Source organism: Ursus maritimus, unplaced genomic scaffold (assembly GCF_017311325.1).
Source record: "Ursus maritimus isolate PB19 unplaced genomic scaffold, ASM1731132v1 scaffold_10, whole genome shotgun sequence".
Taxonomy (NCBI): Eukaryota; Metazoa; Chordata; class Mammalia; order Carnivora; family Ursidae; genus Ursus; species Ursus maritimus.
Window position 1 is genome coordinate 1,373,773 of NW_024423344.1, and position 11,361 is coordinate 1,385,133.

Sequence of the window (11,361 nt, forward strand, 5' to 3'; positions counted from 1 at the left end):
TTTCCTAATGTTAAATCAATTTTGTATTCATAAAATAAACCAGAGTTGGTTGTGATGTTACTCTTTTTTAGTGTTTATGTATTTGGTGTTTTTTTTAATCAATTTTTGCTTTTTCTTTATTATTTTCTTTATTAATGTGTCTTTTTCCAACGTCTTGAGGTGGATACATAGTTGTTTTCAGCCTTTCTTTTTTTCACGTTATATGCCTTTTTTTTAAAAAAGTAATCTCCACATTCAACATCGTGCTTGAACTTAAAATCCTGAGATCAAGAGTCTCATGTTCCACCAACTGAGCTAACTAGGCACCCTCAAATTATACACCTCTAATCTTAGTTTAGCTGTAGCTCATAAATTATCTTTATAGCATGTTTTCATTTGGGTAAAAATATTTTCCAATTTCCATTAAGTATGTGCAGATGTATTGCTTAGTTTCCAGACATTTGAGAGTATTTGTAAATATTTCATGTGCTTTAAAAGAATTTATTTTAATTGACATGTATTCATATATTGTTTAACACTGAATATTTGTTTGATTAATTGGGTAATTAAAAACCTGTAATGTAGTTGCCAAGAAGCAAATCAGCCATTACTTAGGAAGTCGAAACTGGAAATATGGGAAACTAATTTGAGAATAACTTGCATGCATGAGCTGTTCTTAATTTCATATTCCTAATATTGATTATTATAACTGACATTTTTTATGATGTGTTCCTTGTTAATTTTATTTATTTTTATTTATTTATTAAATATTTTTATTTACTTCAGAGAGAGAGAGTACAGAGGGAGAGGGAGAAGCAGATTCCCTGCTGAGCAGGGAGCCTGATGTGGGACTCAATCCCAGGACCTTGAGATCATGACCTGAGCCACCCAGGCGTCCCTGTCAATTTTAAAGCAACACTAAATCCTGGGTGGCTCAGTCCGTTAAACATCTGACTCTGGATCTCAGGGTCGTGAGTTCAGGCCCCAAGTTGGGGAAGAGGGAAGATCACTGTCTTTGAGAGAGGAAGTATTTTTAGGAGAATGAGGTCATGTCTCCACCATGACCATGAAGTTTAAAACCTAATTTTGCCTCTCAACTGACAAAGTATAAAATATTTACTATATGACAATTTACCAAAGTCTGCTGACTTTGGCTCTATAACTACTTACAGAATTATTATTAAGCCATTCACACTTTTTCTTTAAAAAATTACCTGTAACGTGCCCACTTTCACCACTGCTATTCAACACTGTATTGTACTGTTAGTTCTAGCCAGAGCAATTAGATAAAAAGATGTAAAAGACATTCAAGTTAGAAAGGAAGAAGTAAAACTATATTCACAGATGACATGATTCTCTATATAGAAAAATCCTGAAGAATCACAAGAAAATGACTAGATGTAATAAATGAATTCAGCAAACTTGAAGGGTACAAGAATAACATAATAAAAGGTTGTGTTTCTATATACATGTAATGCACAATCCAAAAAGGAAATTTTTCCCCTCCAGTTTTAATTTTAATTCCAGTTAGTTAACATACAGTCTGATGTTGTTTCAGGCATACAATATAGTTATTCAGCACTTCCATACACCACACTGTGCTCATTACAAGTGCATTCCTTAATGCCCATCACCTATTTAACCCATCCCCCCACTACTCTCCCCTCTGGTAACCATCAGTTTGTTCTCTGTAATTAATAGTCTGTTTCTTGATTTGTCTCAATCTCTCTTATTTTTTTCCTTTTGCTTATTTGTTTTCTTTGTTAAATTCTGCATATGAGTGAAATCATATGGTATTTGTCTTCTCTGATTTATTTTGCTTAGCATTATTCTCTCTGGGTCCATCTGTGTCATTGCAAATGGCAAGATGTCATTCTCTTTATGGCTGAATAATATGCCATTGCATATATATGCCAGATTTTCTTTATCAGTTCATCAATCAGTGGACACAACAGGCTGCAAACATTGGGGTGCATGCACCCCTTTAAATTAATGTTCTTGTATTCTTTGGGTAAACACCCTGTAGTGTGATTGTTAGATCATAAGATAGTTCTATTTTTTACTTGCCATTAGGTTTATATATAGCCTCTTCTGCATATGGCAGTCTGTATTAAGTTGATGGTTGTTTAAGTTTGAACCCATTCTTTTCTCATCTCCTCTCCACATTTTTAGGTATATGTTAGTATATATTATATCCGTGTGTGTGTGTGTGTGTGGTTTTTTTACAGAAGTATTCATTTTTACAGCTTTTGTATTTCATACCTTTATACTGTCACTTTTGGTGTCTCCTTTCTACTCCGAGTCCCCCTTTATATTTCTTGCAGGGCTAGTTTAAGGGTCACAGACTCCTTTGTTTTTTATTTGTCTGGGAAACTATCTCTCCTTCTATTAGGAATGATAGCCTTGCTGGATAGAGTATTCTTGGTTGCAGATTTTTCCCATTCGTCACACTGAATATATCATGCCACTCCTTTCTGGCTTGCCAGGTTTCTGCTGAAAAATATCCTGCTAGCCTTATGGGTTTTCCCTTGTAAAGTTACCAGCTTTTGTTTTGCTGCTTTTATGATTTTTTCTTTACCACTATATTTTGCAAATTTAATTATAATATGTCTTGATGTGCATCTGCTTTGTTGATTTTGATTGGCACAGTTCTCTGTGCCTCCTGGATCTGAATATGGGTTTCCTTCTCCAAATTAGGGAAATTTTCAGATGTTATTTCATTAAATACATTTTCTGCCCCCTTTTCTCTCTCTTCTTCTGGGACTCCTATAATATGAATGTTGATTAACAGAGTCCCTAAGTTTCCTAAGTCTATTCTTGTTCTGTGTAATTGTTTTTCTCTTTTGTTCAGCTTTATTACTTTTCATTACTCTGTTTTCTAGGTCACTAATGTTGACTAGGTTACTAATGTTTCTTTGTTTCTTCCATCCTGCTATTCATTCCATCAAGCATGTTTCTCATTTCATTTATTGAGCTCTTTATCTCTGCTGCGTTATTCCTTACCTCTGTGTTAAGGGTATCACTCATGTTTTCCACTCTTTTCTTAAGTCTAGTGAGTATCCTTATGATCATTCCTTTAAATTCTCTATCAGGCATGTTACTTATATATGTTTTGCTTAGATCTCTGGCTGTGGCCTTGTTCTGTTCTTTCATTTGGGATAAGTTTCTTTGTCTTATTTTGTCTGTTTCTCTGTTTCTGTTAAGAAAGTCAGCTATGTCTTCTGTTATTGAAAGTAGTAACTTTATCTAGAGGAGGGCCTGGCGTGCCCTGCAGTGCAGTGTCCTCTGTTCACCAGAACCTGGCACTTAGAGCACAGTATCCTATGTGTGTTGCTTATACCTTGCTGTTGTGTCCGAGTCACTTTTCCTTTCACTGTAGTCATTTGCACTGACACTCTGCCTGTTGTGGGCTGTGCTTGCTGTCTGTGAGATTAGTGGGACCCAGGTAGGCCAGCTCTGAAGGGGACTTGGGAGAGGGGTGGTGGTGTTACCAAAATTTGGGTTGGGTCAGTAGTCCTATGCTGGATCCCCTGAAGTGCAGCAGTAGTTTGGGGCTGTGCACTGGGGCTGCCAGGGACACAAGGCTGGGCATGGTGCATGAGAATGGCTGGGTATGGCTGAGTGCAATGCACTGGGTGTCTGGGCAGGGTGTGCATGGCTTTAACAAAATCCCCCTGAGCCCAAGGCTAGCAGGCTTGGAGTGGGCGAGTCCTGAGGAGAACTCATGGGCATAGCATTCTGCTAGCAGGTCAGGTAGCAAGGGTCTCTGCAGCTCCCCCTCCTGCAGGTGGCTGTCTGTTTATGCTGGCAGGTGGGAGAAGAAAATGGCATCCACGATTTCCTTTGTTTTCAAAGAAGTCCTCCAACATGGTCTGAAATCAGTATAAGCAGATCTGTCTGCTGTTTGCCCCTGGTGTTCTTTCTTTCTTTCTTTTTTTTTTTTTTTTAGATTTTATTTATTTATTTGAGAGAGAGAGCACGAGCAGGGGGAGTGGCAGAGGGAGAGGGAGAAGCAGGCTCCCTGATGAACAGGGAACCCGACATGGGACTTGATCCCAGGACCCTGGTATCACGACCTGAGTTGAAGGCAGATGCTTAACCAACTGAGCAATCCAGGCACCCCTGCCCCTGGTGTTCTATAAACTGCTGTTATGTTGCCTCTCCTTATGCTCCTGTCTCTTTAACGGCATCAACCCAGCTATCACTCACCCTGGTGGCCAGTGCAGCACTGAAGTCAGGTGACTTTTAAAGCTCCAAGCTCCAACCCCTACTGGTTTTACAAGCTCCTCCAACATTTAGGGGATTAGTCTTCCCCATGTGAGATCCCTGGTGCATGGACTTGTTTCTCTGTCCTGTTCTCACACACTGCTCCATCCCTCCTGCAGGCAGCCTCTCTCCACCTTTCTGACCTTCCAGACCTTTCAGATGCAGCTTCTTCTCTATATTTAGTTGTGGATCTGCCAGTCTTCAGATCACTCTCCAGTTTATTGGCTTGGATGTAGATGATCTCTAGTTGTAAAAATGGGACAGGGTGAATTCAGGGTCCTCCTACTCTGCCATCTTCCTAAGCTTCTCCCAAAAAGGAAATTAAGAAAACAATTCCAGGGGTGCCTGGGTGGCTCAGTCAGCTAAGCGTCCAACTCTTGGTTTTGCTCAGGTCATGACCTCATGGGTCGTAGGATTGAGCCCCCGTATTGGCTCAGGACTCAGTGGTGAGTCTGCTTGAAGATTCTCTCCCTCTTCCCCTTCCCCAACATGTATACACTCTCTCTCTCAAATAAATAAATCTTAAAAAAAAAAAAAAAAAGAAAACAGTTCCATTTATAACAGCATCTAAAAGAATAAAATACTTTTTTTTTTGTTAATGATTTTATTTATTCGTTTGAGAGAGAGAGCAAGAGAGATCACAGAGGGTGAGGGAGAAGCAGATTGGCCACTGAGCAGAGAACCTGATGCAGCGCTCGATCCCAGGACCCTGAGATCATGACCCAAGCCAAAAGCAAATGCTCAACTGACTGAGCCACCCAGGCACCCGTAAGAGAATAAAATACTTAGGAATAAATTTAACCAACAAGGTAAAAGAGTTGCAAACTTACTACAAAGCTTCAGTGATCAAAACAGTATACGGTACTGGCATAAGGACAGATACAGAAAATCCAAAAATGAACCCATACATTTATGGCCTATTGATTTTTCATAATGGGTATCAAGTCCAATCAATGGGGAGACAAATTGTGCTGAAACAACTGGATTTCCACGTGCAAAAAAGGAAAGCTGGATCCTACCTCACACCTTATACAAAAATTAACTCAAAATGAATGAAAGACCTAAATTTAAGAGGTAAAACCATAAAATTCTTAGAAGGAAACATAGGGGTAAATCTTCAGGACCTTGGATTTGACAATGCAATCTTGGATATAATTCCAAAAACGCAAACAAAAGAAAAAATAAAAACTTTTTATTTTAAAAACTTTTTGTGCATCAGAGAACAGTATAAACATAGTGAAAAGGCAACCCAGAGAACTGAAGAAAATATTTGCAAATCACATCTGACAAGGGATTGATATCCATAATATATAAACAACCCCTATAATTCAAAAACAACACCAAAAATTAAAAAAACAAAAAACAAGACAGCCTACTTAAAAATGGGCAAAGGATTTGATTAAACATTTCTCTAAAGATGTACAAATGGCCAATAAGTGTATGAAAAGATGCTCAAGATCTTAGTCCTTAGGGAAATGCACATTAAAACCATGAGATACTACCTCACACCAGTTACTAGATGGGTGTAATAAAACAAACAAAAACATGGAAAACAAGTGCTTGTGAGAATGTGGAGAGATTAGATTCTTCTTACACTGGTGGTGGGCATGTAAAATGGTATAGCTCTTGTGGAAAACAGTTTGGCTATTCTTCAAAAAGTTATAAACAGAATTACCTCATGGCCCAGCAATTCCACTCCTTGGTATATACTCAAAAGAACTGAAAACAGTAACTCAAACAGGTATTTGTTCTACCATGTCCAGTAGAGCATTGTTCACAGTAGCCAGTAAATGGAAACAACTCAAGTGTCTATCAACAGGTGAATGGATAAACAAAATGTGGTGTGTATATATATATATATATATATATACACACACAGTGAAATAGTATTCAGTCTTAAAAAGGAAGGAAATTCTGACACATTCTATAACATGGATGAACCCTGAAAACATTATGGTAGGTGAAATAAGCCGGAAGCAGAAGAACATATATTGTATGATTCTACTTACATGAAGTACTTAGAATAAGTAAATTCACGGAGACAGAAAGTAGAATGATGGATACCAGGAGTTCAGGGGAAGGGGAATTACTGTTTAATAGGGACAGTTTCTATTTCGAAAGATGAAAAAGTTCTAAAGATGGGCAGTTGTGATAACTGCATGTCTGTGTGAATGTACTTAATGCCATTGCTGTCTCTGTGAATTTACCCTTAAAAATGATTAAAATGGCAAATTTTAAGATAACATACACCAAAAAACTATATAAAACTACAATAAACAAGATTTTAAAATTACCTATTGTGTCTTTCACTCATTTTCTCATTCATTTATAATATTTTTAATGTTTTATGGCTATCAAATCTTAATATATTCCTAATTTTTGCTTCTCTGAATTTCTAGTTTATTTTTTCTGCTCAATACCCAACTGAGAAGCAAGAATATACGAAGCAGTTTTCCACATGAACTGCAGAGTAGCATTCTAGCTTACACTTAACACCTACCTGATTTTATTCATAAAACCAGTGAGGCAGTAAGCTTTCCAAACCAAAGCCAAGTGCTGCTCCCTCCCCTTTTACCCTTCAGCATGCCTACACCACCTTTCAATCATTCTGTCACCTATAGAAAGACCAACATCAGCACCTAGTAGGATGGGAAACTAAGAAATAATGGAAAAAGAGATGACTTAGATATTTAACTTTTAAAGATAATCCTGAAAATCCTCATGATTTTAAAATAATAACTAAGTGTAAATTGATAGTTTTATGGTTCAGTTACATTTTACATTCATTTGCAAATACATTCTCCCATTCTGTCCACTGTCTTTGGTTTGTTGACTGTTTCCTTTGCTGTGCAAAAGCTTTTTATCTTGATGAAGTCCCAATAGTTCATTTTGGCCCTTGCTTCCCTTGCCTTTGGCAATGTGTCCAGGAAGAAGATGCTGCAGCCGAGGTCAAAGAGGTTGCTGCCTGTGTTCTCCTCAAGGATTTTGATGGATTCCTGTCTCACATTTAGGTCTTTCATCCATTTTGAGTCTATTTTTGTGTATGGTGTAAGGAAATGGTCCAGTTTCATTCTTCAGTATGTGGCTGTTCAATCTTACCAACACCATTTGAAGAGACTGTTTTTTTCCATTGGATATTCTTTCCTGCTTTGTCAAAGGTTAGTTGACCATAGAAGTTGAGGGTCCATTTCTGGGTTCTCTATTCTGTTCCATTGATCTGTGTGTCTATTTTTGTACCAGTACCAAACTGTCCTGATGATCACAGCTTTGTAATAGAGCCTGAAGTCCGGAATTGTGATTGCCCCAGCTGTGGTTTTATTTTTCAACATTCCCCTGGCGATTCGGGGTCTTTTCTGGTTCCATACAAATTTTGGGGTGGTTTGTTCCAACTCTGTGAAAAATCTTGATGGTATTTTGATAGGGACTGCATTGAATGTGTAGATTGCTTTGGGTAGCATAGACATTTTCACAATATTTTTCTTCCAATCCATGAGCATGGAATGTTTTTCTATTTCTCTATGTCTTCCTCAGTTTCTTTCATAGTTGTTCTTATTAAAGTTTTCAGAATACAGATCTTTGGTTATGTTTATTCCTAGATATCTTATGGTTTTTGGTGCAGTTGTAAATGGAATCGATTCCTTGATTTCTCTTCCTTCTGTCTCATTGTTAGTGTATCGAAATGCAGCTGACTTCTGTGCATGGATTTTATATCCTGCGACTTTGCTGAATTCCTGTATGAGTTCTAGCAATTTTGAGGTGGAGTGTTTTGGGTTTTAAACATAAAATATCATGTCATCTGAGAAGAGTGAGAGTTTGATTTCTTCTTTGCCAGTTTGGATGCCTTTTATTTCTTTTTGTTGTCTGATTGCTATACTATGTTAAACAACAGTAGTGAGAATGGACATCCCTGTTGTGTTATCAACCTTTGGGGAAAAGATCTCAGTTTTTCCCCATTGAGGATATTCACTTTGGGTTTTTTGTATATGGCTTTTATGATATTTAGGTATGTTCCCTCTATCATTTATGGGTGATTTTTGTTTTTTCCTGCTTTTTATTGATTTTTCAAAGATTACACATTGCTTATGTAATCAGAGAAAGATCTCAATCTTCAGTTTATGAAAACTAGATCAGTAATACTGTTTATTTTAATTCTTAAAAATTGAGGTATAATTGACATATACCATTAGTATTAGTTTTAGGTGTACAACATAATGATTCGATATTTTTATGCACTGCAGAGTCATCACAATAAGTCTAGTTAATATCCATCACCTTACATAGTTACAAAATTTTTTTTCTTGTGATGAAAACTTTTAAGATCTGCTTTCTTAGCAACTTGTAAGTATACAGTACAGTATTGTTAACTGTAGTCACCATGCTGCACATTACATCCCCGTGACTTATTTTATGATGGAAGGGTGTAACTTTTGACCCCCCTTCATCCATTTCTTCTACCCCAAACCCCTGCCTCTGGCAACCTCCAGTCTTTTCTCTTTTTCTATGAGCTTGGGTTTTTGTTTGTTTTGTCTCCTTCCATACATAACTGAGATCATGCAGTATTTGTCTTTCTCTGTCTTGCTTATTTTACTTACTATAATGTCCTTGAGGTCCAAACATGTTGCCAGTGGCAAGATTCCATTCCTTTTTATGGCCAAATAATATTCCTCTGTGTGGGGGGGGGCATTTTCTTCATTCATCTGTTGAGGATACTTGGGCTATTTCTACTTTTTGTCTGTTGAAGTGATGATGCAGTGAACATGGGGGTACATATATCTTTTTGAGTTAGTGTTTTTGTTTTCTTCAGATAAATACCCAGGAGCGGAATTGCTGGATCATATGGTAGGTTTTTTGTTTTTGCTTTTAATTTTTTGAGGAACCTTTTTACTGTCTTTGCGCGGTGGCTACACCAGTTTACATTCTCACCAGCAGTGCGCAGGGGTATTCCTTTTTTCTAAGTCTTGCTAATACCTGTTATTTCTTTTCTTTTTGATAATAAGAGGTATGAGATGAGATCTCACTGTGGTTTTGATTTGTGTTTCCCTGATGATTAGTGATGTTGAGCATCTTTTCATATATTTGTTGGCCATTTGTGTGTTTTCTTTGGAAAAATGTCTATTCAGATCTGCCCATTTTTTAATCAGATTTTTTGTTGTTGTTACGGAGTTGTATGAGTTCTTTATATACTTTGGATATTATTAACCCATTATCAGATACGTGATTTGGAAATATTTTCCAGTACAGTAGGTTGCTTTTTCATTTTGTTGGTGGTTTCCTCTGTAGTAAAGAAGCTTTTTAGTTTGATATAGTTTCATTTGTTTATTTTTACTTTTGGTGTGACACTTTTTTCTTAAATGCACTTGCTTCAGATGAACATACTTCATAATGATATTACTCTCCATTTCAAGTTCATTCATATATTCTCAGGATTGTATGTTTCTGGAAGTTTAATCTTTTAAACTATCAAATTCAATGTCCTTTATTTGCCTGTTTTTAATTCTGTAACAGGGTAAAATCCTTTACAAAGTTCGATGGAAAGGATACACATCAGATGATGATACCTGGGAGCCTGAGATTCATCTTGAGGACTGTAAAGAAGTTCTTCTCGAATTTAGGAAGAAAGTTGTAGAGAACAAAGCTAAGCCAGTCAAGAAGGATATTCAGGTATCATGTTTTATTTCATAGTTCTTTTTTTTAGTATAATAAACTTACTATAAATTTTACTGACATAAGTAATGTGCAGTAAAGAATTTACAGATGGGGGTTCCTGGGTGGCTTGGTCAGTTAAGTGTCTCCCTTTGGCTCAGGTCATGATCCCAGGGTTCTGGGATCCAGCCCCACGTTGGCTCCCTGCTCACTGAGGAGCCTGTTACTCCCTTCTAACCCCCACTCGTGCTCTCTTGCTCTCTATCTCTTGCCGTCTCAAAGTCTTTTTTAAAAAATTACAAATAATAATAAAATTATATAGTATTCTGTATATTGTAAATTCTGTATAGCCAGTTGATTCTCACAGAATGCTTTAATTGATTTTTGCCAAACTCTTCCTTCTGTAGTCAACCTAATCAAAGTTGACAAACAAGTATAGTTTGGACATATTGATTAATATTTTTCTTCTAGTTAAGAGTAAAGTGAAAGTGGGGAGGTTAAAAACATGTCAAAACTTTATTTGTTCATCCATGATATAAGCATCTTGTTTTTGTGTACTTAGGAACATTTTTTGTCCTATTCATGTTGCTACTATAGATACAGTGTATACTTGTATGTTTTATCTTCATTATCAGCATATTGTGTCTGATTTTTCTGCTAATTAAAATAAATCTTAGATCATTTTATAAGCTATAAGTTTTAATCTATTAGAGATTATCCACAGATCTGATTATCCAGGTCTTTTGTTTTTCTCTTCTGTTCCCACTTTAGTTTTTAGCTACTTTAGTGCTTTTTAGTAAACTCTTCTGATGGTAAAGAAGGATTAAGAGATCAAAGGAGCCAGATAAGTTAAACTTTTTTTGGTAAAGATTTATTTATTTGTCTTAGAAAGAAAGAAAGAGTGAGAGAGTTGGGGGGGGGCGGCCAGAAAGAGAGGAAGAGAGAGAATCCCAAGTGGGCTCCTCGTAAAGGATCAGTTGACATAGGGCTTGATCTCTCGACTCTGAGATCGTGACCTGAGCTGAAGTCAAGATTTTGATGCTTAACCTATATGCCCCAGGTAAGTTAAACTTCTATCATCAGCAGTTTGGAAAAAGATTTCATGGTGGGCTAGAGTGGGATATTATTGAAACAGATGAAAAACTTGGAGTAATGGTTTTCTTGTATGGATTTGTCAATTGTTTTATCCTTGGTCCTCTTATTCCACAAATAACTGAATTGGATTTATTTATAAATCTTGTAAGAATTTCCCATTGACTTTTCCAAGTAAATTTCCTTTATAGCTTCTTTTTATAAATTGAACTAGTTCTTACTCAACTTTTTGCTTTTAGTTTTTTTTTTCATCAGAAATTATTGTAATTTTTTTAGATACCGGCAGAGCGTCTTGGACTTAGAGCTATATAGTGAAAATTTTTCTCAAGAAATAGATAATAACTTACTGAAGCCTATATTTTAAGGACTGCATGTTTATCT

The 11,361-nt window shown here is 36.6% G+C and overlaps 1 protein-coding gene across 2 annotated transcripts in view; it reads left to right on the forward strand.

The window, feature by feature from the left end:
- MPHOSPH8 (M-phase phosphoprotein 8) overlaps positions 1-11,361 on the forward strand; it is a 73,316-nt gene that overhangs the window by 3,178 nt on the left and 58,777 nt on the right. Inside the window, exons 2-3 of one of the 2 annotated variants that reach the window (XM_040621147.1) lie at positions 9,050-9,084; positions 9,751-9,906. In XM_040621147.1, coding sequence (XP_040477081.1) covers positions 9,082-9,084; positions 9,751-9,906 — 159 coding nt within the window. In that variant the 5' untranslated portion in view covers positions 9,050-9,081. The remainder of the gene's footprint in view (positions 1-9,049; positions 9,085-9,750; positions 9,907-11,361) is intronic. The other variant, XM_008692271.2, reaches the window with a different exon arrangement.